This window comes from Protopterus annectens, chromosome 1.part1 (genome assembly GCF_019279795.1).
Source record: "Protopterus annectens isolate FY-2018-M chromosome 1.part1, PAN1.0, whole genome shotgun sequence".
NCBI classification, from domain to species: domain Eukaryota; kingdom Metazoa; phylum Chordata; order Ceratodontiformes; family Protopteridae; genus Protopterus; species Protopterus annectens.
This window is the reverse complement of record NC_056726.1, coordinates 1,015,873,208-1,015,899,004: the sequence shown is the minus strand read 5'-3', so window position 1 is coordinate 1,015,899,004 and position 25,797 is coordinate 1,015,873,208. Positions and strand designations below refer to the sequence as shown.

Genomic DNA, 25,797 nt, shown 5'->3' with positions numbered 1-25,797 from the left:
CAATTACTTCAACTCAATATTTCAGTGATAGTTTGATGCTAGCGTATGGTTATGTTTATGTACAAGCAAAGACTTCAGTGACTTCGGTTAGACTCGTAATGTTTTTTACAGAGTTCTGTTAATTTTAACCAATGAGCACTAATGTTAGAGTATTTAAATGAATGTTTGAACTGTAATTAAGTGTTATACAGTCTGAAGAAGCCGAAAGGCGAAAGCGCTTACTGTCATTAAAAGGATTTTACTTTCTACTACTGCTTACCGTGGTGATTATTTATCGTGGAGAATAGAGACTTTGGAAAGAGCTGTGATTGTGCCGTGTGTACATCAGCAACCGCTACTTTTTGGCTTTTACCTACTTTTCACTACTGCTTTACGTGGTGAGCATTTATTGTGGTGAATAGAGACTTTGGAAAGAACTGTGATTGTGCCGTGTGTATACCAGCAACCGCTGCTTTTTGGTTTTTACTTACTTGTTCCTGCTGGTATAACACCCCTAGTCTTGGAGTTATTTGGCAACAGTTTTATACTTGAAATAATATTTTTTGCTATCATGTACATAACTCATGTTGTATAAACAGCATATGTACATTTTAGCTTAATACCTATTACTGTAAGGTGTAGGGGTACAAATGGTATTTATAGAAATAATTATGACAGGAAAGAGGCGCATGCAAATGTTGAGCAATGCTTAATAACAATATACAACAAACAAGTGATATTGTGAGGAATGTCTGTGTTTAACAAGTGAATTATTGTACTAAGTGATTTGAAAGTAATTATAAACAAAAGAAAAAGCAACAAAAAAGTAAAAGTAAAAAAAAAGAAGTGACTTTTACTGGGGAGAATGAGCATAGAGGTTAAAGTTTTTACCTACCAGGTACAAGGTACGAGGTTTGATTTTAACCTCAAGTTATTGGCTAGGGTTGTAATCGTTCTTAGTATTAATGTATTTTAATTAATTATGGTTTAGGTGAGATTTATCACATTTGTTTTTTTGTTTTTTTTTTCAAATCCTTTTGAAAGCTGACTTTTTTGGTGGAGGCATTTGGAATGGAAAAAAATAACTTTATGATTGCATAATAATGTTAACTAAAATATATATGCACCTAGTGATATGTAGAAACTTTAAAATCAAGTGAAATCAAAATGTAATACTAGCATTAGGCAGAGAAAAATGTTATTTATGTATTTATATATATATATATATATATATATATATATATATATATATATATATATACACGTATATGAATTTAAATTGTATTAAAATGTTCTAATCAGTGCTTAAGTAATTACGGGAAATGGACTATCATGTTCTCTGAAAGTTTGTGAAATGTCTGCAAATGGTGAAAAATTTTTGTCTTGTTACCTCCCTGACCTGTGTATATGTTACATATTTAAACTATAGTGCACAAAAAATTCTGCCACTCAGCATAAAAAGCTAGAGTCAAAGAAAAAAATATCATTTGGAGAAGTGCGAGTCTACAAATCATATGTTAAAAATATTTCTTGAAATTGGAGAAACTCTGCTAGTCTTTTAAGGTACCTGCATTATATAGCATGTAATATTACCACACCCAAGTGAGGAGATGACTGAATTCAGTAACTTAATTCTCTATTCTGTCTCACGTAGAATACAGAATCCAACAATACAGTAATAAAGTTACTACATGAGAAAAACCCGTGTGTAAGTAGCAACTTAGTTGCTCAATTACAATGTCCTTGATAATGAACATAACACTAAGTAGCCACGTAATGCTCCTGTTTTTCTTTGAACTAGAATAAATATTAAAAGTGAAAAAAATGCATGCAGTGGTATGGTTTATCAGAAGAATATTTCATTTACCTGTATCTTTGCACTATTCTGTTTGCACAGTCTGTGAATAAAACATCTTGCTTTTGACACATATTATAGCTGCATTGTAATACGGCAGGTAGGTTATTATATGACCTTTGATGTACTGTTTGTACATTTGTGTAAATGTGACTGGGCAATATGTACATGCTATACATTCACTGCTGTCTGGGTTACAGTTATTTTTATTTTAACCACCACACACGCATCTCACTGCAACATTACTATTAAAAGAAGGCAGAACAGCAAGCATCTTTTAAGCATATCAGCTCGTACCTGCCATGAAAAAAAGAATTAATTTAAAAAAAAAAATAAGTAATAAAAAGTAAAGTGTCTTAAGAATGATCAGATCAGAAATAAGACTTGTAATACCACAAAAGTTAATTAAGCATTACTTATGCTAAGCAGTAAACATACTGATTTCTTTGGTTAAAGGTAAGTGTCACTATTAGGAATTGATTTGTTTGGAGCAGCACATAATTATGTAATGGCTCCTTATTATGCCACAGTGGGTCTAGACCATATGTCAGCTGGTCACATTAGTGCTACATTATTAGCCATCATGTCTAAGCCAGGGCTTGGATTTGGTGGATCTGACGTTGCTGTAGTCTTCCTGGAGCAGTTTACTGATGGACTGTCACACTGCAATGGTCTGTCTGGTTGTATTTTATACTGCATTTACAATTCCGACTTCCAGCTCTGCTCATTTATTGCAGGAAGGTGCCCATTCATTGTCCGACCTCTGCTCTGAAAGACACAAATAGTTCAATAATCTATACCACAGGTGTTCCTAACATTAAGTCTAACTTTTTTCATTATTACAAAAACATCTGCAGTGTTCCACCTTTGCTGTTCGATGATGACAACTAAAAGTACATTTTAGTCACTGATATCAATAGAAAAGTTTGGATACTTGGTCCGAGAAAAAAGTTTCTAGCAGTTCGAATTGCTATTAACTGTGTACTGCAAAACAACCCAAAGAAAATGCATATGTTAAATATAAGTGCAGGAGACTGAATTACAATTAATACTAAAATAACAAAATGCTATAAGTTGTAAAATATTCAACAGAAATTCTGCCTACTGGTTTGGATCACAAAGTTCATAATTTGCTGCAAAAGTTTCAGTCTGGTGATCTTTCAGAAATTAAATCACAGCTGCCCCATGCTGGAGGTTATGCATACCCATGCAATCTTCCAAATCATTTTAACCATGTGGAGAAACAGTTTTAAAGGGAGTGTGAGTTTTTGCCAAAGGTGACAGAGACATTAGGTGATAAACCTATTACTTTTACTACTGATTTATTAATGAATATTTTCAAGTCATTTACACTTGGATGTTTTTCAGTTCTCTTATCTGTTTAAGACAAATAGATACGAGTATAAAGGGATCATCCATAGTACAATTTATAAAGAGCATATCACTTATATTAGACCAATAACAGTGAAAACTCCTTTAGCCTAACCTAACCTAACCTCCACCTACCTGACCTATATGCCTTGTCAGAAGCACATAGATAGCTGAATTGTAGTCAATGACTGACTAAACTAGTGAGGTTTAGAATAGCACAAAACAACTGCCTACCTGGAGTGACAAACAATCCCCCAAATATCATGGGCAACCATTGCTCTACACCAGTAGTCAATTCCTTCCTGGTAAGATCCAACCACTAACTTATCACCGTGGAAATCCACATCTCACCCACACCCCCAGCAAAGGTAACCACCATAACTTCTCCAAAGCTGACTTTGGACTACTAAAAACAGAGGTGGCTAACTTCACAGCACCCATTTCAATGGAAAATAGATGCATGACTACCCATTTCAATGGAAAACAGATGCATGACTGCCGAATCATGCACTGTAAGAACATGTACATAAATGCATGGAACTAGCCATACCCAACAGAACCAAGATGCTTTCCTCCAAAAAAGGGTGGTCCCCTGCCATTAATAAACTCTGCAACAGAAGGAAGAGACTGTTGCAGAAAAAGGTGAAGTCCCAAGACTGGAAAAATTCCCTTATTATCCTCAACAAAAAAGTTGAGATCCCTCATCAAAACCTCTAAAGCCAACTATGAAGGCAGAATTGCAGCAGACACTAAAAACCACAAAGCCATCTATAGTTAGATCAAGAATCTTCACGGCTACCAGAAAGGAATATACTTAAAAAAATTAATTTATTCCTAATAAAATTGTTATGGTTTCCCAAAAGAAACAGAATAGCTTTAATACATCATATCAGACCATGGAAGCAGGGATTATTAAACTTTCCTGATATAGAAACATTTATAAAAGCATCAATATCTAAAACAAACTGATTGGATAAGTCCAAATTACTCTGCAAATTGGAAAGAATTACTAACTGTAATATCAATAAATTTGATTTACAAAAAAAAATTCAAAAACAGATAAAATCAATTTGCCATGGCACATATTCTGCATCAGTATGCAATATGACATAACTAAACCTACTAAAACTCGTATGATTAATTATTACATTGACTCATTTAGGAAAATTATTAATGCAAATATAGATTTAAAAATCTGGTTTGATCTTTTAACCATTCATAGTCACAAAAAAACTTTCCACATAAAATATATATAGAGAAATTATTAATTTCTGGGAACAGAAAGGATTGGTTTGTTGGTGCCAATGTATCAAAGAACTAAAAGTTTTAGATATGCAAGAAATGACAATAACATACAAAATTCCACAAAAGGACTGGCTAACTTTACATAGTATTCTGTCATATTCGCAAGATTTAAGTAGAATATTTAACAATTCTTCATTTAAAGAAATGGCTAAATTTACGAAATATAGATATGAAATCATATATAATGACTTTGACATGGGAAACAGTATTTCAAAAATTTGCTAAACTATAAAACACCCAAAACCAAGTTTTTAGTTGTAAATGCTTGCACAGAGCATTCTTAACCAAAGACAGAATCAATAAAATCAGTTCTTCCATAAAAGCAATTTGTTGGAGATGTGAGCAAGTACACGATGCAGATTGGAACCACATTTTCTTTGATTGTACTAAAATTAAGCCATTTTGGAATGGTATTAATAACTTTCCATAAGCTTTATTTAATGAATAATTTTATTTAACTAAAGTTCTTGCATTACTAAATGTGAACGAAGTCCTCATTTGAATAGGTCAAACATGAATCTAGTATGGACTATACCTGCAATTTCAAGGAAGTGTATAGCAAGAAGATGGAATACAAACAATATCAGCTTTGGAAGAATTCTATAGCCTACTGAAGAACACAGCATTACTGGAAATTAAAATTAAAGAACTAAGAATGTATCCAAAGTCATTTAACAACAACCCTAGGGGGAAAAGTCTTATCGTTGATTGACACTATACAATAATTGATCAGACACGCTGATAATGGATTGGACATGCTTATAAAGTAACTGCATACATTAAGATCTGTTATAGTGTCAGACTAATGTAAATAGTGTACATAGTTATTTAAGATGCTATGTATAAATACTATGGAATTCATTCAAATGTATTTGAAAAATAAAAAAAAATGAGAAAAAAAGAATCTCTATGGCAATACTAGGGTTGCTCTCAGTTACTGCACAATGGTACCTCCTATACTGAGCCAACAGATATTGCAACATACTGGCCAACGGATTCAGTGCCAGCTTTACCCCCCATATAGGACCAATCACAATACCGGAGGAATGCCAGACACCCAGCATTATAGCAGCACAGGTTAAGGCTGCATTGCCAAGGCCAAGAATACATCGCCCATGGGACCCGACAATATCCCTGGATGTGTTCTACATGAACTACAAAGTGAACTAGCACCACAGCCCTGTTCAATCACAGCTTCATCTCAGGTGTTGTCCCTACCAAATGGTGCACGAGAGCTGTGGATGAGGCCAAGGCCATTCCTACAGCCTACCTCGATCTGGCAAAGGCATTTGATACCATTCCCCACTCAGGACTTATTAATAAACTCACCAAACTAGCCATCAACCCCTATACCACTAGATGGGTTGCAAACTGGCTCACAGATAGAACTCAGAGTGAAAGTAGTGGACTCCAAGTCAGACTGCCTACCAGTTACAAGTGGAGTCCCACGGGGATCCGTCCTGGGTCCTCTCTTGTTTGGCATCTACTTCTCAGAAGTCCAGGCCAACACGTTTGAGGGACTCTGGCTTACCAGATTCACAGACAACTGCAAGCTGGGAGCCATTATTGACTCCCCAGGTGATGTAGACAGCCTACAAAAAGCCTCATTGAGACCAATGGCTGGTGTCAAAACCATGACCTTAAGCTTAATGCCAAAAAAGGTGTCATCCCCTTTGGGAAAAACTCAGTTCCCACTAATTACCACATCAGTGATAGCCCACTGAACACTGAAGATGTTATAAGAGATCTGGGGACACAGGTTGACAGCAACCTCTCCTTCGACCACCACATTGCCACTGTGGTCAGCAAGACCTTCTATGTGGCACATCTCATTACCAAGGGTTTTGCATCCAGGAAGACAGAGGTCATTATCTCTCTCTACTCTTCCCTCATTAGGCCAGTCATTGAGTATAATGCCCTATTTGGCATGTACCAGACACATGCAACAGCTGGAAAGACCGCAGAAGTACCCAACGAAGAGGATCCTAGGCCTTAAACACATGTTCTACACAGACAGACTCAAAAAAAAAACTCCAGCTAATCTCTGTCTCATATCATCTACTAAGAGGTGATCTCTGCTTGAAGTACAAAGCCATGTCTGATCCAGCTCTGTTACAAATGCTACATCTAAACAAATCCCAATTCCTCTACACCACAGAGACCTCAACCTCATTACCACAAACAGAACATGCTGGAGGGACAGGTTCATAACCCAGAGACTGCCCATCTCTGGAATAGACTTCCCATATACATGTCAAGCATTGTCAATACTCAGGCTTGTGTTTTGGGCCTAGTTGTTTGTTTGTAGAGGCTGTGTGTCTGAGCACATGTTCCAGGCCATCTTAGTTTAGCCAAAGCCATTCTTGCATTCCAGTGAGAGGGACGTGTTTATGGTCATTGGCTGACTGGGGTTACCTGGACTGCGGCTTGGAGTAAGCACCTCATTGGTTCTTTCGAGGTTTTTTTAAGCTGTTTCAGGTTTCAACTTTCTGTTACTTAAGTTAAATTGTAAGTGTTTCTGCAATTTCACACAGAGCTAATCAGAGGAAGGGCACTGAGCAAACTCTGCTCTGTGATATATAACATTAAGTATCCTGTTTTTTTGCTTATTTCTCAAGTTATTTATAGCACTTTTATTGTCTGCTACATAATTTTCTAGCTAGTTTCACGGTGTGAGGTATTAACCTGGAATTTTCTACATTTGTTAAGCATCTGTTTGGGTTTTGTTTGTTCTGATTTTTGTTTCCCACAGTCTCTCCCTATTGGTATCCTGTTCTTATACTTGGTGGCTTTCCAGCTGCACACCCCTACTGTAAATTTGATCTGGGACACTCCTCCCAGTCTAGTGTCATTACCTCATTCTATCTAATACAGGGAGAACATTTGAGAAGGCCAACCCACTTAGTTTCTTAATCTTTAATTATCTTCTGCTCCTCCTTTCTCCCTTTCCACTTTGCAAAAAAAATTTCTAAGCTTGTTTCCTGCCTTTCCTGTATGTAGTCTAGTTCAGATACAAATTTGCTGCATCCAGGACTGTTTGTAAGTTTCTGAGCCCCCAAGCCTTTCTGTGTTTGAGGGAAGCCTTCTAGCTTATCAGCTTATCAGTGGGAGTGGTACACACTAGGTAGCTTATCTAAAAAAAAAAACAATAAGCACTGTTTTGAGGAGTTATCTAAAAAAACACTTTATGCATCGCCGCTTAGCTAGGGTTAAACTATTCCCAGCGCCATAAAGTCTACTCTTCAAATTTTCCCTTAGAACTAGCCATTTTTTTAGTTTTAGCTATCAAATCTGTTCCTTTGAGCTCAGCACTTGTTCAGAACTCGTTATAAGCATTAAATAAGCTACAAATTACTACAGCACTCAACTTTCCTCACTTGTCTAGAGGAAAACAGCTTTTAGTACTTAATAAATAAGCACCTATCCAGGCATGTCTAAGGGGCAGCTCCCAGTGTTTTCTCCTGTCTACCTGATGAATCTGGGCATCTTGGGGCAATGCAGCAATTGTCTCATGTACACACACAACCCTCTCCTCCTACCACCCAACACTACAACCTGTAAGAGATGCAATTATATAGCCAAACTGGAAGCAAAGCTCTCTTCACCCAAGACTGGACTAGACAGTCAAGAGGAGAAGGTAAACACTTGCACCACACCCATCACATAGTCCCTCAAAACCTACACCACCAAAACACACACATAGAAACACAAAACACACACCTACATTCATGGATGATCTCAATTAAAACCTGCCCAAGCAACAGGAACCTCCAAAGCAGAAACGCAAGCAACTTCCACCGCCCAACGCAACCTAAATGACACACAGCCCACAAACTCAGTGTGCCACTCAACCACAGCCCATAAGGCATAACATACCCAACACTCTAAAACGAATCAAAAGTAAACCAACAAAATCCAAAAACAAGAAAACGGACTCCTTGTACCAGCAGAAGAACCAAAACGTAGTCTTAACGCAAATTTTATTTTAAAGTACACAAAGCGCACTCAACATAGCTTCTTCAGAGAATTACAAATCATTACACTTTCAAATGCTTTTTGTATGAAGCTAGGAGGAAGTGACATCACTAAAAGGTAAATAGAACACTTAAAAAATAAATGTTAGTAAAAACATGATATCATAGATTGTCAGTATAAACTAGACAATCACTCAATAATTAAGAATTAAGTATTTATACTGGTTTAAAAACATATAAAATGAATATGTGAAACACTGTGAATGTCTACATTTAAAAATACACTCAATATGTAACAGGCAGATTATTCACTAACTGATACTGGTCAACATGACCTTTTTATATAAAAATAAATTACACAAATTAGTGCATAAATTATGCTTGTTAAAAAGGTTCAATTACTGAACCAGGGTATGGATGACATAACACTTACAATCTTTAAATTGTCAATATTCAGAACAAAACTGACTGTAAGTACCCTCTACTAAATTAACACAGAGTTTATCTTAAGTAACTCTTCATCTTTAAGACTGCAGAGATGTTACAATACTCATTGAGACCTGGGTGACTAAAGGCATCAGTTCTCAATTGCCACTCAAGTTCACATAACTCTAAAAGTAATGAAGTGGGCCCCCCACGTATATTATTGTTAATCTGATCAATAGCCATAAATGTGAAAGAGTGGCCTGGGTGACTATCAATGTGTTTTGCTAGAGCGTTAGTGTCCTTGTTTTTCTTAATAGCATACATATGCTCATAGACTCGATCGCGTAACCTGCGATCGGTCTTCCCAATATAAAACGAGGCACAACACTCACAAAAGGCCACATATACTATTGACTTACTTTCACAATTAAGTGGATATTTTATCATGTACTTTTTTGTCCCTAATTTTGTAGGATTGACCAGTTTTCATTTTGTGGCACCAACTGCAACAGTTACAAACATACATCCCTAAACGTCTGTTGAAACTTTTACTAGAATGATCTCTTTGAAGGAGTTCTTTTAAATTAGAATTCCTCTTGAATACAAAATTCGGGGAGAGACCTAACTTTTCTGCTAGACCTGGAGTACTCAAGATATATTGCCAGTTTTTCTGAATTATTGGAATAATAGACCCTGAATTGAAACTATATGTAATGATGTAACTTGTTGCAAAATCACGTCTAACACCATGACTTGTGTTGGCTTCAATAGATGAAATATTTACTATTTGTGACATTGATGAATCAAGAGTGTCAGATGCCATACTGTGACTTCTTTGCCAAAGAATAGGTTTATAAAAACCACTGTTTCTCTTAGTTGTAACTTCAAGAATTAAATCATCAACCAGGTTTTTAGGGTAGTCCCTATTAAGGAACATCTCACGAAGCAAATCACATTCAGTAAGGAAGTCCGAAAAATTGCTGCACATCCTTCCTGCTCTCACCAGTTGGCCCTTCACAATAGATTTCTTTTGTCTGAAAGGGTGGTAACTGGAGAAGTGCAGGAATGAGTTGCAGTATGTTGGCTTCCTAAAGATGCAGGATGTGTAAACGTTAAGTTTGTTGTCCTTCCTTAATTTAACGTCCAAATAGTCAATTTCCATCTCTGAGAACTTGAACGTAAATTTCAAGAACTCTGTTGTGCTATTTAAAAACTGGACAAACTGGTTAGCTTCTGTAGCATTGCCATCAAAAAGAATGAAGACATCATCAAGGTATCTCGTGTAAAATTTAACAAAACTCAGGTATTCATTTGAAGGGAAAAGAAAATTCTTTTCCCAAAATCCCATAAAGAAGTTTGCAACTGATGCTCCACAGGGAGAGCCCATTGCTACTCCCTGTTTTTGCAAGAAAAACTTCTTATCAAAGAGGAAATAGTTTGATGTAAGGACTATATCCAAGATCTCAGTTACGAGTTCTATTTCAGTTTTTGGCGCCCCAAAGTCAGTAAGTAGTAGACCTATCCATTCCAATGCTTCCTGGTGTGGAATGGAAGTGTACAAGTCCACGACGTCGATCGTAAGAAAATTGTACTCAGAGTTAAAGGCCAAACTGTTGATATTATTCAAAAAATTCCAAGAGTCTTTACAGACTCCACAGATGTTTTTTAAATATTTTGTCAAAATTCTATCAACAAGTTTGGCACAAGGATACGTCATGGATGAACGGCCATCGACCAAAGCCCTCATAGGAGGGTTTTTAAGGTCTTTATGGACTTTGGGGATGCCAAACATTACTGGGATTTTTGGTAAAGTGATATCTATAAAATTGTAAGTTTCCAAGTCAATTTTACCTGCCAAAAATAAATCACGAAAGAGGCCTCTCATGATGGTATGACTTCGATGGACTTCATTAAGCGAAGCCAATGAGTAAGCAGGTGTCATAAGAACATCTAACATTTTTTCTGTATACTTAGAATTGTCCATAATGACCAACCCACCACCCTTGTCCGGTTTCATTAATCTGACAGGAGCGGAACAGAGTTCATTTAACAAATAAAGTTGTTCCTTAGAAGTGTTATATTTTGTGTGATGAGTATTCTGGTTTGACTTGAATGAATGTCTCAAATCTACTTCGCAAACTCTTTCAAAGAGTTGTAATGAGGGGTGAAGGGGTGGATTAAACACACTTGGTAACCTTAAAGAATCATGAGGTATTAAACTCTCGTTATTAAAAAGAAGCTTCAGGTTGAGTTTGCGAACAAAGCACTTAAGTTCGATGATTTCCTTTGAAATGTCACCAAGTTTACCCGGAACAAAAGTGTAACCTAAAGCAAGAAGCTCAACCAATTTATCTTCAATTTTGACCTCTGTGAAATTATAAATCTTAAAGTCACCTTTTTGGTTGAAAATTATATATGGGACATCGTTCAATCCATCCCTCTGAGAAACATTCGTAGTATTGTCGACTTGGGAAACAGACATCAGAACCAAGAAAACTATCATTAAAAACCATGATTGGACTAGCAAGTGCTAATTCCGATTCGTTTTCTTGTTGTGATGATTGCGAGGGTTGCGTTTGCCTAAAAAACTTATCTGCATAGGTTCTATTTGCCTGATTATATTTATTACCTGAATTGTTACCCAACACTCTAGTCATAGGTGACTCTAAAGTCAGGCACACTGATGTTCCTTTCACTAGGCTAAACAAGGAGAAAGTTACTGTCAGCTGCCTGTCAGGTGCCAGGATCCATCACATAATGCACGCACTCAGGTCACTCCACAACAAGTACAAATATGACTGTCATTGTCCATGTTGGTGTGAATGACCTGAGACATACCTCCCTGGACTACATGAAAAGAGACATGGAGGAGCTGTCCGATCTTGTAGCCCAGGCAGGTATGACCCTAGCCCTGAGTAGCATCCTGCCATCACCCAGAATTATACCACAGTATAAGGACAAAATGATTGACCAACAATTGGGTAAGCTTCTGGTGTCATTCTAAGGGGAGCCAGTATCTGTCTGCCTGGGATGACATGATTGACAGACCACGATGCTTTGCCAGAGATGGCCTGCACCATTCACCCTTGGGATTCCGGATACTGGCTAAGGCTCTTGCCATCCCTATAGTGTCTTTTTAGGCAAGGTTCAAATGACAAATTCACCACTTTAACAGGTACAAGCAAGCAAAATCTGAGGGTAATGTTACTCACTGCTAGAAGTCTAAGTGTCAAAATGCACTCACTCGAGGTACTCCTTAAAATGGAGAACATTGACATCTGTGCAGTGACAGAGACATGGTTCAAGGCTCCAGACAGCACCCCTGGATTACCAGGCTATAATTCATACCACACCTTTTGGCCACCTAACCTGGACCAAAACACTAAAAGCAAAGGCGTGTCCCTGTTCATTAAGGATATCCACACCTCCAGGCTAGTTGCTCAGCATAATGCATCCAAGATTATCCAAGTGCAACAAATTCTGGGCAAGACTGCAATCCAAATTGTAGCTTGCTACATATGTCCCACATTCCCACTCCTCATTTCTTGATACACTGAAAAATATTAGGGTACAACCTAACACCCTAATAATGGGCAATTTCAACTACCCCCCATTAACTTGGAAAACTACTCATGTACCAACTCTTTTGCTCAACATTTGCTGGAATTCATAAATTCCAATGCCTTGGATCAACGTATCCACACCAGCACCAGGGGCAGCAATATCCTAGATCTGGTTATTACCAACATGGGCAACCGGTGTTCCACACCAGAGGTCAATTCCTTGTTGGTCAGATCAGATCATAAGCTAATCACTCTAGACATCCACATCCTGCTGCACCCCCTATTAGGGAAACCACAGTAAAACATTTCTCCAAAGCCAACTTCACACTTTTTAAGACAGAATTGGCAAACTTCACGACACTCATGCAGATGGACAATAGAGGTATGACTGCTGAATACTACACAAATGCACTTTATAAGCACTTATACCAATGCATGGATAGTGCAATCCCTAACAGAACCAAGATGTTTTGCTCCAAAAAAATGAATCCAATCTGGTGGTCCCCTGCCATAAACAAAATCTACAACAGAAGAAAAAAACTTCTGCAAAAGAGTAAAATCCCACGATTGGAGGAACTCCCTGTTCAGCCTCAGTAAGAAGCTGAGATCCCTCAAAATCCTCCAAAGCTAGTTACTAAAACAAAATTGCCACTGATTCTAAAGACAACCACAAAACATTCTATAGCTATGTCAAGAATCTCAATGGCAACACTCAGATCTGCTCTGAGTTACAGCACAACGGCACTAAATATACAAAATAACTGATATTGCCAACATCCTGGCAGATAGGTTCAGTGCTAACCTTTCCCCCCTCTCACCCCCTAAATGGCCCATCTCTATACTGGATGAATGCAAAGTTTCTGTAATTATAGCTGCACAGGTTAAAACCACACTCTCCATAGCCAAGATCACAGCATCCATGGGACCTGACAATATCCCAGGCTGCTTTCTACATGTACTACAGAATGAACTGGCACCCCAGCTAAGTACCATGTTCAAGCATAGCCTCACCTCCGGATTTCTGCCCACTGAATGGCGCACAGCGATGGTTATCCCATTCCACAGAGGGTGAGCCACCACGAACCCTGGGAACTACCGCCCCATTAGCCTGATGACCCTGGTCTGCAAGGCTATAGAACGTATCATGGAACTTATAAACAATGGCATTGGTAATCTCCAAACTCTGGAACCCACCCAGTTCAGGTTTGTAAAAGACAGATCATGCCTCTTAAACCTGATAGACTTCTTTGAAGTGGACACCAAAGTCGTAGATGAGGGTAAGGTGGTTCACTCAGCCTATCTAGATCTTGCCAAGGCTTTCAACACTATCCCCTACTCTAGAATTATATATCAACTCACTAAACTAGGTATAAATTCCTATGTCACAAGATGGGTTGCCAACTGGCTTACTGACAAAAACCGCACTGTGAAAGTAGCATACTCCAAATCAGACTTCAGACCAGTGACAAGTGGAGTATCACAGGGTTCAGTCCTGGGTCCTCTCTTGTTTGGTATCTACTTCTCTGAAGTACAGACCAACACAGAAGGTCTTTGGCTAATGAAGTTCGCAGATTACTGCAAACTAGGAGCCATAATCAAAACTCCCAAAAGATGTGGACGTCCGACAAAAGGGCCTTACAGAGAGAGAGATGCATGGTGTCAAAGCCATGGCCTCAAGCTCAATGCCAAAAAGTGCATTGTCATCCCTTTTGGTAAAAACTCTGTATCCATGAACTACCACATAGGCGGTAGTCTACTTGACACGGAAAGTGTGATAACAGACCATGGGACACAGGTGGACAGTAGTCTCTCCTTTGATAATCACATTGCCACAGTAGTCAGGAAATCCTTTTACATGTCACACCTCATCACAAAAGGTTTCGCATCCAGGAAAAAAGAGGTCACTGTTCCCCTCTACTCATTACTCATTAGACGCATTATAGAATACAGTGCCCCTTTTGGTATGTACCTCAAAAGACATCTACAACAATTGGAAATGCTGCAGAAATACCTCAGAAAGAGGATTACCTGCCTCAAACAGATGCCCTATGCAGACCGTTCCAAAAAACTCCAGCTTTACTCCATTGCATATTGCCTAGTCAGAGGCGATCTCTGCCTAACATACAAAGCTATGTCAAACCCAGAGCTGTTGGATATGCTCCACTGAAAGAAATTGCAATCCCTCTGAGCTACACGCTCTAAGGACCTAAACCTTGTCACCACAACAAACAGAACATGCTGGAGGGATAGATGCCTGCCCCAGAGACTTCTCATACTCTGGAACAAACTACCCATCTATATCAAACAAAGCTCCTCATTAGCGCTCAAGAAAAATCTTGATTGGATAGGAGATAGGAAATTCACCCCAGGGATCACTTCTGTGGCTCTGCTCGACAGGGGCACAGGAAAATAATTTTCTTGGGTGGCGAAAGCAAGGTACCTTTTTGGCTAGGCTTATATAAGCCCTAGGGCCAATAGACTAGTACCTACCTATGAACCTCACCAGCCCTCTTCAAGAGAAATCTTGATGAGTGGATGTGAAATAGAAAGTTCATCTCAGGGATCACTCTAGTGGCTCTACTTGATAGAGTCACTGGGAACTAACGTCAGGTGGCATGATGCCAGGGCACTTCTATGGGCTAGGCTTGTAAAGGCTCCAGGTCCATTAGCCTACTACACATCTATGAACCTATGGTATGATTCCAGTTATTCTCATTAGGGGTAATATATAATTATCGACCATGGGAAGGGTGAAGCCAGTCTATAAGTAAATGGATTAGGTTATTTCAAGCAGAAAAAGGTAAATTGCCCAGGCTTAAAATTGCCTGCAAGTTCATCTAGCCTAGTGCTTATCTATAAACCTATGAAAACACGTAAAAATTTCTTACCATCCCACATAAAGACCTCAGTGAAACATGTCATTAAGGAACTTAAGAGTATTATTAGAACATGTAAATTGTAGTACAAGCTTAAAATCACTGGGGATACCAGTAAAAACTACAAGTGTTTCTTCAGTTATGTGAAGAAATTGAGGAAAGGTCTTTAACAATGCACTCAGCTCATCCATAATATCACACATTCTGATCCTTTGAGTATAGCCAATATATTAACTGACAAATTTAGTGCTAACGTTACCGCATTTACCCACACAGTTCCCTCACTGTCTTTGAACGTTTATCATCTATCAAAGTCACCATGCAATATGTCTTAGAATTCCTATCAAGGGCCAAAAACAATACTTCCATGAGATCACACAACATTCAAGGTTGCACTCCTCTGTGTCCTGCCTTCCATGTCTTTGTAGCCTTTTGAGCATTCCATAATATCAAACTGTCGCAGGGTATACTGCTCGTTTATAATAATGTTACAGTATAGAATATTTAAAGAATATTGATTTCTCATTTTCGTTCATCTCTATGATATTCAGAAGGTAGTCTGTCTATTCTTGATGTTGATGCTTCCTTTATTTTATTTTGAATTCTCTCATAGTAATCTCCTTTTCTAGAGATTTAACATGTTCCGATATTTTTTACAATCCATGCTTGTTATCCTATTTAATGTTCATACGTTCCACCCACAAACGTTTCCACAATTACCATTATTTCTCTGCGCATATCTGGTTATTTCCTTCTTACCAAAAATTGCATTAATTCCCCCTTCTCTTATTTTTATCTCTTTTCCCAAAATGGAGAAACTTCCATATTTTTTTTTTGCTTCCTTGTAAAAAAAACTTTGTCTAAATATATTTTTAATATTTTCTATATTTTTCATATGGCTTTTTTCTATTTCTCTTATTTTGTCACCACATAGTTCTAATTGTTTTTCATGTCTTTTCACAATATCATTATACAGTTAGTCCTTTACTTCAGTTTTTTTCTACAGTTAAACATATATTCTTATAATTTTCTTTATAAGCACTCCACCAATTTGTCCAATTTTCATAACATACTGTCATAGTCATCAGCTCTTTCCATAAAGCCTTATGTTCCCATTTACATCTGTTTGGGCAGCCTTTCCTGTCAATCTATTTGATTTTTTCCACTTTTCATTACACCTCTGTTATCACCCATTCCAGCTCATACCATTCTATGATTTGGAAACTCACCCATTTCTACCCCACCTGTTATTTCTTTCATATCTTTTGAGTGTGCCACTTAATCTATTTCAGTTTCCAAAGTTTCCCTTTCATATGTCCATTCTCTATTTTTATTTATTTAACATTTGTTTATCAGGAAAGTCCTACTTGGAATGAAGCCAATTTTCAGCGGAGGCTCGGGTAGAAATGTTCCAGATGCAGGTCTTTGTAACATGGGAGGAAACCAGAGTACCTGGAGAAAACCCACTTGAATACAGGCAGGACATGCAGACTCCACACAGAAGGCAATCCAGCCAAGAATCAAACCGGAGAACCTCTTACTGTGAGCCGACAATGCTACCGCTACACCACTGCGTCATCCCTCTGTTTTCCTATTTTCAACACTCAGTGTCTTATAACTTCTTTTATGTTAATATCTTTAATCTTTCCTTTCTCACATTAAAGCTAAAATTTACTACCATAATAACTGACTTGTTTAACAGACAGCATCTTTTTCCCCTCTGTCAAATTGGTGTATGTGTAAACTGTCATATTGCTGTATACATACCTCATTTCTCTGAACTGGGAAGCATTCCAGGATGCTCAAAATATGGTTGTTTATAAGAGTCAGTTTTCAAGCTTTTTTCCTCTACAATTAATCAGGCAAGTTTGGGCAGAGCTGCCTATTGTGTGGCTGTGGTTATCAGTGGTTAGCTGTGGTTAGCAGTGCCCTCCATAGCAGTGAATATCTAGACAGTAAAATTTCTCTATAAAATCTGGATTACGTCTCAAACTAGTTAAACAGTTTAGCATTGCATGGAATTAAGTGTAGAGCATCTAGCTTGCAGATATAATAGCACTACCATATCCCAATATATAACATCTTGCCCGTAACTCCAGAAACTAGTTTGTGTATCGAATAGCACTACCATAACCTAGTGCTATACAACATCTTTCCCTTAACCCAAGAAACTACCCTAAGAACCCCTTGTTAAAATTTAGTCCTTAATCCTACAGCCCAACCTACTACAGGACTCCGCAATATGGATATGCAATTTCCAAATGTCTCTCTGACCAGCTTAGTAGATTTGGGCATCCTAAGGCAATGTACCAATTGTCTCACTCAGACAACCAGTTAATCATTAAAGAAAATAACACAGCATGCAAGAGTTTTAGTACATAACTTCCTTGGTGGCAAAAATCAATCATACAAACAAATGGTGGTGGTGCCACTTCAGGGAGATCCAATACCTGTCAGCATGGGGAGAAAACATGGTCATTACATCCTGTTGCTTCTCCAGTGATGGACTGCATCTGTTTCCTCCAGGCTTTCAGATGTTGGCTAAAACTTTATCCACCATCTTGGAGCCTTTTTGAGCAATGCCAAAAGACAAAAATACCAACATAGTGAACAGGTCTCTAGGCAACCTTAAGGTATTACTGCTTAGTAGTATAAATAAAAAAGTCCACATGCTTCAGATACTCCTCATTCTGGAAAATGTAGACATCTGTTCTGTGAATTACTTGGTTTAAAACAGTAGAAAGTACTCCAGCAGTGCAAGGCTACAGTGCATTCCCCACATTTCGATCAACAGCAGCATAGACTGGGGCCAAAGATGGAGGTGTCTCAAATAACTTTACCAACACACCTCCAGGCTGGTTAAACAGAATGATACCATGGATCTCATCCACATTCAAGTCAGCATAGATAAGCTCCCTAACCATTTCATGTCTAGCTACAGGTCATCTATACCCCTTGAGTCTCACAACACCCCCCTAAACTAGCAGAGATACTTCATCATCCAAGCAAACACCCTATTCATGGGTGACTTTCCCTGTCCCTCTATAGACAGAAACTTGCACACAGGCATGATGCTCCCTGGACTTTATTAACACAAACACCCTGGATCAGGTACTGCACACTCCAACCACAAGATTAAACATACTGGATATGGTCTTCACCAATACAGCAGAGAACTGCACCCTCCTGCATGTCACGTCCTCACTAGTGAGGTCAGATAGCAAAGCTATCTCTTCTGAAGTAAAAATCAACCCAGAAAACCCAGCTAAACCAGTAACAGTTTAAACTACTTTAAGGCAAATTAAATCCTATTAGGTGATAGTCGGTCAAAATTCTAGGCTCCCCTAACCCTGAGTACACAACTACCTAAGCCAAATTTTACTCAGAGTCCCTATACAAATGTGTGAATGGCTGCATAGAGGCTGATGGATCTACCAGAAGTAAACTGAAACAAAACACTAAAAACAAACCCCACTGGTGGAATCCTCACCTAATCAGACTATTATAAAAGAAGAAAACTCCTGGCCAAAATCAGGAAAGGCAACTCTCTTAAAGACAAGGGCTCTCTTATACAACTAAACAAGAAACTAAGAGGTCCAGTTAAGTCCAGTAAGGCCAGCTATCAGTTCAAGATATCCTCATAGGCTAAGGACAATCACAAAGCAATGTTCAGCTATGTGATGAAATGGTGGTGACTGGTACAACCTTTACTGTCCAGAGTGACATAACTAATCTACTGGCTGCTATATTCAGCTCAGACTACAGCCCTCCACTCACACAAGCTCCACCAGGCGAAATCCCCTTCAACATACTTCCCCTACTGTTAACAGGGACCAGGTACTGGTAGCACTCACTAAAGCCAAGAGGACTGCATCTATTGGTCTCAATAACATTGCTGGTTGCCTCCTGAACAGTCTAAAGCATTACATATCTGGGCTATTTGAGACGCTCTTTAGTTACAGCCTCACATCAGGCTACTTTCCAAGTGAATGGTGAACCACAACAGTTATTCTCCTCCACAAGGGTGACCTTTAACAGACCCAGGGAACTAAAGACCTATCAGTCTAACAAGCCTAATAGGCAAAGCCATGGACATAATAAACAGGGATCTACAAACTCTGGACCCATCCCAATTTGGCTTTGCTAAGGGAAGGTCATGCATACTTAATCTGGTAGACTTCTTTGAGAGGGTCAGAAAGGCAGTAGATAAGGGTAAAGGAGTGCATACTTTGACCTGGCAAAGGCAATCAGTATAATACCCTATTTAGGAATTGTTCACAAGCTGTCTGAGCTAGGCATAAATCCCTACATAGCTCACTGGACTGCTGGCTGACTCATAGAAAGAATCCAGGAAGTCAGGATTGGTAATATCACCTTCAACAGGGGAATGGTCATCAGTAGACTAGACTCAGGGTTTCATGCTGGGCCCACTCCTGTTTACATTTTACTTCTTGGAAGTCACGGCTGTTCAAAGTCTGTCTCACCAGGTTCACAGATGAGTGTAAACTGGAAACTACTATAAATTCCCTGCAAGACACTCACAACTAACAAAAGGGTTTAACACAGACAAATGACTGGTGTCAAAGCCATGGCCTAAAACTCAATGCCAAAAAATGCAATATAATGCCTATTGTCAAGTCTAATTGCTTCGTCACTAAAACACCCCTACAAGTCAACCTAGCAGTAAGGGATCTGGGAACATTTGTCCAAAACATAACTAAGATAGTTAGAAAATCATTCTATGTCACCCAATTGATAAGCAATCATATGGCATTCAGGAAGGAAATCATAGTACCCCTCTGCTGAGCATGTCATACAATACCAAGCCTCCTTTGGCATGTACCTAACCAGACACTTGCAACACTTGGAAGGCCCACAAAGGTTTTTCACCAGAAGAACTCAGGATATGAATCCAATGTCCTATACTGAATGCCTTAAGGGTCTGTCTCTGTATTCAGTCTCCTATGGGCTGCTGAGAGGGGATCTTTGCCTGGCTTACAGGGCTTCCTCAGACCCAGCCATAATGGATCTGTGGCACATGAACAAAACAAACAGCACAAACAGCATCAGAAACAGTAGATTCAGATATCTGAACTTTATGACAAACAGAACTTGCTGGAGAGAGACATGTGCCCCAAAGGATCCACATGCTATGGAATAGGCTCCACATCCATCTGAAACAGCGGTCATCCCTGTCCCTATTCAAATGAAACCTTGACAATTGGATGGGAAATTATAAACTTATCCTCGGATTGGCCCTCAGGTCCCTTATGGGCAGAGGCTGTCAATAAGAAAAATATTATCCTAATACCCCCCCCAACAACTCCCTTAATTATCTCCTAGGTTCATAGGTGTTTACTAGCCTAATGACCACAAGTGCATTTTTAAGCCTAGCCATGCATCCCAAATCTGACAAGTTCTGATACCCTTGATACGTATAAGCAAGATTTTGGGAGATGAACCATTTGCAGGTTACCTGTGTCCATCAGAGACATAGGTGCCAAACCCGGGATAAATTTCTGGTTTCCCATCCCATTGTCCAAGTTGCACTTGAATTGGGTCATGGAGGAACTCTGCTTCACATGGATGAGGAGCCTGTTCCATAGATGCGGTAACCTCTGCGATACATACCTATGTCTCCAGAAGGACCTATTTATATCATAGGCAGTGTTTAAGTCTTTAGAATGGGTAATTCTGGTGCTGTTTGTTTTGTGGATATGCAGGAGGTCCATCCCTAGTAACATGCCACTCATCATAGACACCCATGATACCCAGGACTGAAATGGTTTGGGGTGTGCGGCTAGGCTTGTAAGGACCATACTGGTCATTAGCATAGTAAAACCCTATGAACCTAATTATCCTTACACGTCTTACCCTTTCCCTTATATCACACACCACTAGTCTTTCAGGTACTACTGCCATCAAATCCAGTATTTTTCATCTCTTCATTTTTAAAATATTACTTTTCATTAATACATATCACTCCCCACTGAATATATTCTCTTTTAATCCATAATGCCTCAGTTCTTCTCCCTTTTTCATCCTTCAACACGTCATACCTAATATATAACATTCATACTTATATTTAATACCATTCAGTCACTAACATACCTCTATCATTATTTTGAAGGCTGTTTCCAGTTAGTGGCAATATTCCAAAGTCATCCCTTTTCTTATTTCCAGTTTATATTCCCCCATACCTCACGGTTCCCTGTTTTCCATTCACCATTATAACACTAAATATGCTGCATTTTTCCTTTATGTATAACCAGAGCCACTCTTACATTCTACCACTCCTTCATACATTTTTAATGTCTTCACCTTATTACTATCAATACTGTAAAAAGTTCTTTAACTTGAGTTCCTTTATGTCAGAAGTTCGGAACTGCACGTCTATCTCCTCCCTAAACTGCAGCCCTTAGTTTTGAAATATGTTCTTATTCAATGATGCAAATGCGCTCTCAACTTCATTCAACATTTTTTTCAAGTAAAAGCTTCAAAAGAAATGTCACAAAAATCTTTTGTTTGAAAGTATATTAATGTTGTTATACTCCAAATGTAAAAAAATAGTGTCCATAACTTCATATCTGTTAATATCATCACTGTACTTTGGTCTGATTCTCACCTTTGGTCTTCTCTTCTGATTTTGTTGTCCTTGCAGCAGTCCTTGAGTTTTTTCAGCTTTAGTTACCGTATATTTTTTGAATTTGTTAACAATTTCTCCTCAAGTAAAAGTTTACTGCTCACAATGGCACCCTGTCACAGCCCCATGGTGTTTAAACCAGCTAGTCCACTAGTAGAACCTTCTGGTAATCCATTTTCTTTTCCTGATTAATCTGGCAGCACCTTCTGTGTTAGTTCTACCAGCATGCCATCTACCATTGCACTCCAGCTTACTTATTCATTGGCATTTGGCACACCTTGGTCCATAAAATAAGACAACAAACAAACTAATTAACTAAACAAATAGTCCCCCATATTTTATTCATTGATGCTATCCACACTCATGTTCTTATTTGCTAGTGGCATTTATGTCATGTGGAACAAGCTACCCATCTATGTCAAGCAAAGTTCCTCATTAGCACTCCAAGAAAAATATTGAGTAGATGGGAAATAGGAAATGCACCCTGGGGATCACTTCTGTGGTTCTGCTCGACAGGGGCACAGGAAATTAACTTTCTTGGATGGCGTAAGCCAGGGAACCTTGTTGGCTAGGCTTACTTAGGCCCTTGGGCCCATAGCCTAGTACCTACCTATGAACCTATAAAACATAAAACAGAACAGCACACTTTACAACAAGATACCTTGTGGTACCTGATAGACTGCTGTGAAAAATAAAGATGGCTTAATAAGATTATCTTGTAAACATACATACTGGTAACTGATCTTCAGTTGTCTGGAAACATGAGTAATAGTTTAAACTTTATATCAATTGATGTGGCAAAAACAAAGAAAGAACTTATGTGAAACACTTTTGCAATATATCCATACCTAAAAGTTAATGCTGTCATACTTGTATGCCTGCTCAACTGGGGTTCCGAATCTTGAATATGAAAATGTACCATTCTACGTATTCAATGACGTTTTCCCTATTTATATCAAAATGGCATATTGTTAACGGTATCCAAACACTCACAATTAAAAACATGTGCGTGTGTGTATATATATATATATATATATATATATATATATATATATATATATATATATATATATATATATATGTGTGTGTGTGTGTGTGTGTGTGTGTATATAGCTATATACACGCACATGTATATATGTGTGTTTGTGTGCATGCATGTATGTACATGGATCCAGTTCTCATGCATTTAAATTGTACTGATATTTGAATGCATGTATCCTTGCATTCAAATATCAAAGATACATTTTAATGCATGTATCCATGTCAAACTTTACATCCTAGAACTTCTTCAATGCTCACACAAACTGCATTTTGTTTTTATTCCTCATAGATTTTTCAACCACCCTATGTTGTTTTGATTTACCCTTCAAACAGTGGTCATTATGTATATACAAATATGTAACTGTGGTATAGGTCCTTGTTTGATTAATGTCATCAATTATGTGAGCTACTGTGATGTTTCCACCCAATGTGTGTGTCTTGTATACAAGAAAACTTTGTGCATTTTATTTATTTAGTGCATGTGTTCACCACGAAAGTCCACTGGGCCTGGAAAGAGCCCATTTTCCGTGGGGGCCCGGGGAGAAAAGCTCCACAATAATCACATACAAAGAAAATATTAATACACAAATAATTTTGAGCAGTACTACTTAATTGAAAGAAAATAATAAAACCATAGTAAAAATAATTACAAGCATGGAAAAATAGAAATAATAAATGGCATATATTCAAATTACACATTAATGTAATATCTCTGCAAGGTTCAATGCAGTGGGGATATTAAGTACAGAGTAAGAACAGGAGGAGATAGAAGGGATAAGTAGGGAAAAAGCCAGGCTAGAGTGGGAGGAAAGGCAGTAAGTGGGCAGAGTGAAGGGAAGGAAAAGATAGTAATAGAGTTGTACCACCAGGGATAGATGTCAGGTGTGGGGGGTTGCGTTTTCAGGTACAGGAGCATAACCAGTGAGAGGAGAGATGTAGTTTGAGGGATTTTTTTAAGGAGGCAGGATTGTTAATAGTTCTGAGTGAAGAGGGGAGATTATTCCATGCCTTAGAGACAGTATAGGAATACAAGATTTGATGAGCTAAGAACTTAGGTTTCTCTATGAACAGTAAAATTTTGTTTCTGGACCTCAGATGTCGGTTAGGATGGTACAAGTCAGTATGGAGGAGAGAGAAGGGCAAGTTTCTGGGTGGTAGATGAGCCTGCAGGCTGTAGTTAATTGCAGAAAAGTGAGATAGTGAGGAGATTCTAGCCAATTTAGTTGATGCAGAGAGGAACAGTGACGGGTAGAAAATTTTGCATTTGTAGCAAATTTAGCAACTTTGTTGTAACAAGAGTCTAGTTTTGTTCTCAAGGAGGACTGTAGATTGGTGAGGATTTGAGTGCAATATAAAGCCGTTGGAAGCAGGAAGGATGAGGCAAGAACCTTTTTATGCAGAGGGGCTAAAAAAATAGTTGTGCCTATACAAGGCACCTAGTTTTTGATGTTTTTTTATGTTGCTGTAGATGTGCAGGTCAATAGTCAATTTGTCACTGATGATGACACTTAGTAATTTGGTACTAGGGACAGCTTCAATGATGGTGTCGTTTTGGGAGTGAACTGAGAATAGTGAATTGGATTGTGTAGGGGTAAATATAAAAAGTTTTGCTTTATTGGAGTTGAGGGTGAGATTGTTCTGGGACATCCAGGTTTCGGTGGAAGTAAATGCTTCTTGGGTGAGATGCTGTAGTACAGTGGCAGATTTAGAGGAGCAGATGATAGTTGAGTAATTTGCATATTGGATAACAGTACAGTGGGTAAGAGGAATGAAAGTTGTTGACAAAGTTGTTGAATAAGAGGGATCTCAGTATTGATCCTTGGGGGACACCTGTGTTTGTAGTTATAAAAGGGGAGGAAGAGTGTTGCCATTTAGTAGATTACTGCCTGTTACTGAGATAGTTAGTTAACCATTGTAGGGTAGGGGGAGATAGACTGAGGTCTGAGAGTTTAGTAAGCAGAAAGGAGTGGGAAATGGTGTCAAATGCCTTTGATGAATCTAGGAAGAGTGCTGAGACTCAAGAACGAGCATCTTGAGCTCTATTTACTGTGTTGAGGAAGGAAATGAGGGCAATGTTAGTACTATGTCCAGGCCTAAAGCCATGTTGAGTGGGGGACAGGATTTGGTGTTGTATCAGATGACTGAGGAGCTGAGTGTGAATACATTTCTCAAGTATTTTGGAGAGTGGGGTGAGAATAGCAATAGGATGGAAGTTTTAGATGTCAGAGTTATTGCTGCCTTTATGAAGTGGAAGGATAAATACTATTTTCCAGATATCAGGTATGCAGGATTCCTGAATGGACCTGTTGAGGAGGATGCTGATGGGATATGCAATGGAGAAGGCTGAGAGTTGTAAGTATTCTGCAGGTAAGTTATCTGGATCATTGGTGCAGAGTTTGTGAAGAAGTTTTTTGATGGTGGAGGTGGGTATGGGTGGTAGTATGAAAGAAGGTAAAGGATTTGAAGAGGAATGTACAGATGGAGTTCCTGGTGGGTCAGTTAAAATGGGTGGGAAGGTGGTAGCAAGTTTTTGATGGCGTCGATGAAGTATGTTTATTATCTCAGAGGGTATTTTTTATGGGTTAGGACAGGGTCTATATCAGAAGATCGAAGTTTCAAAATGTCGAATCTGATATAGTCGAAACCATATGATCAAAGTCTTGAAACTGAATCTTTTAACGGAGATCTCCGTACAGCATGGAAAGGGAAGATTTCCCTTTTCTGCACGGTAGTGGGATCTCGGAGTTGGTATATTTAAGTGGTG

The 25,797-nt window shown here is 38.5% G+C and overlaps 1 protein-coding gene across 1 annotated transcript in view; it reads right to left on the bottom strand.

The window, feature by feature from the left end:
* Positions 1-1,256: 1,256 nt before the first annotated feature.
* The window catches only part of LOC122808765 (G-protein coupled receptor family C group 5 member C-like), a 250,042-nt gene continuing 225,501 nt past the window's right edge, over positions 1,257-25,797 (bottom strand). The window contains exon 4 of the mRNA XM_044079796.1: positions 1,257-2,602. Within this exon, the coding sequence (XP_043935731.1) occupies positions 2,534-2,602 (69 nt within the window). The 3' untranslated portion in view covers positions 1,257-2,533. The remainder of the gene's footprint in view (positions 2,603-25,797) is intronic.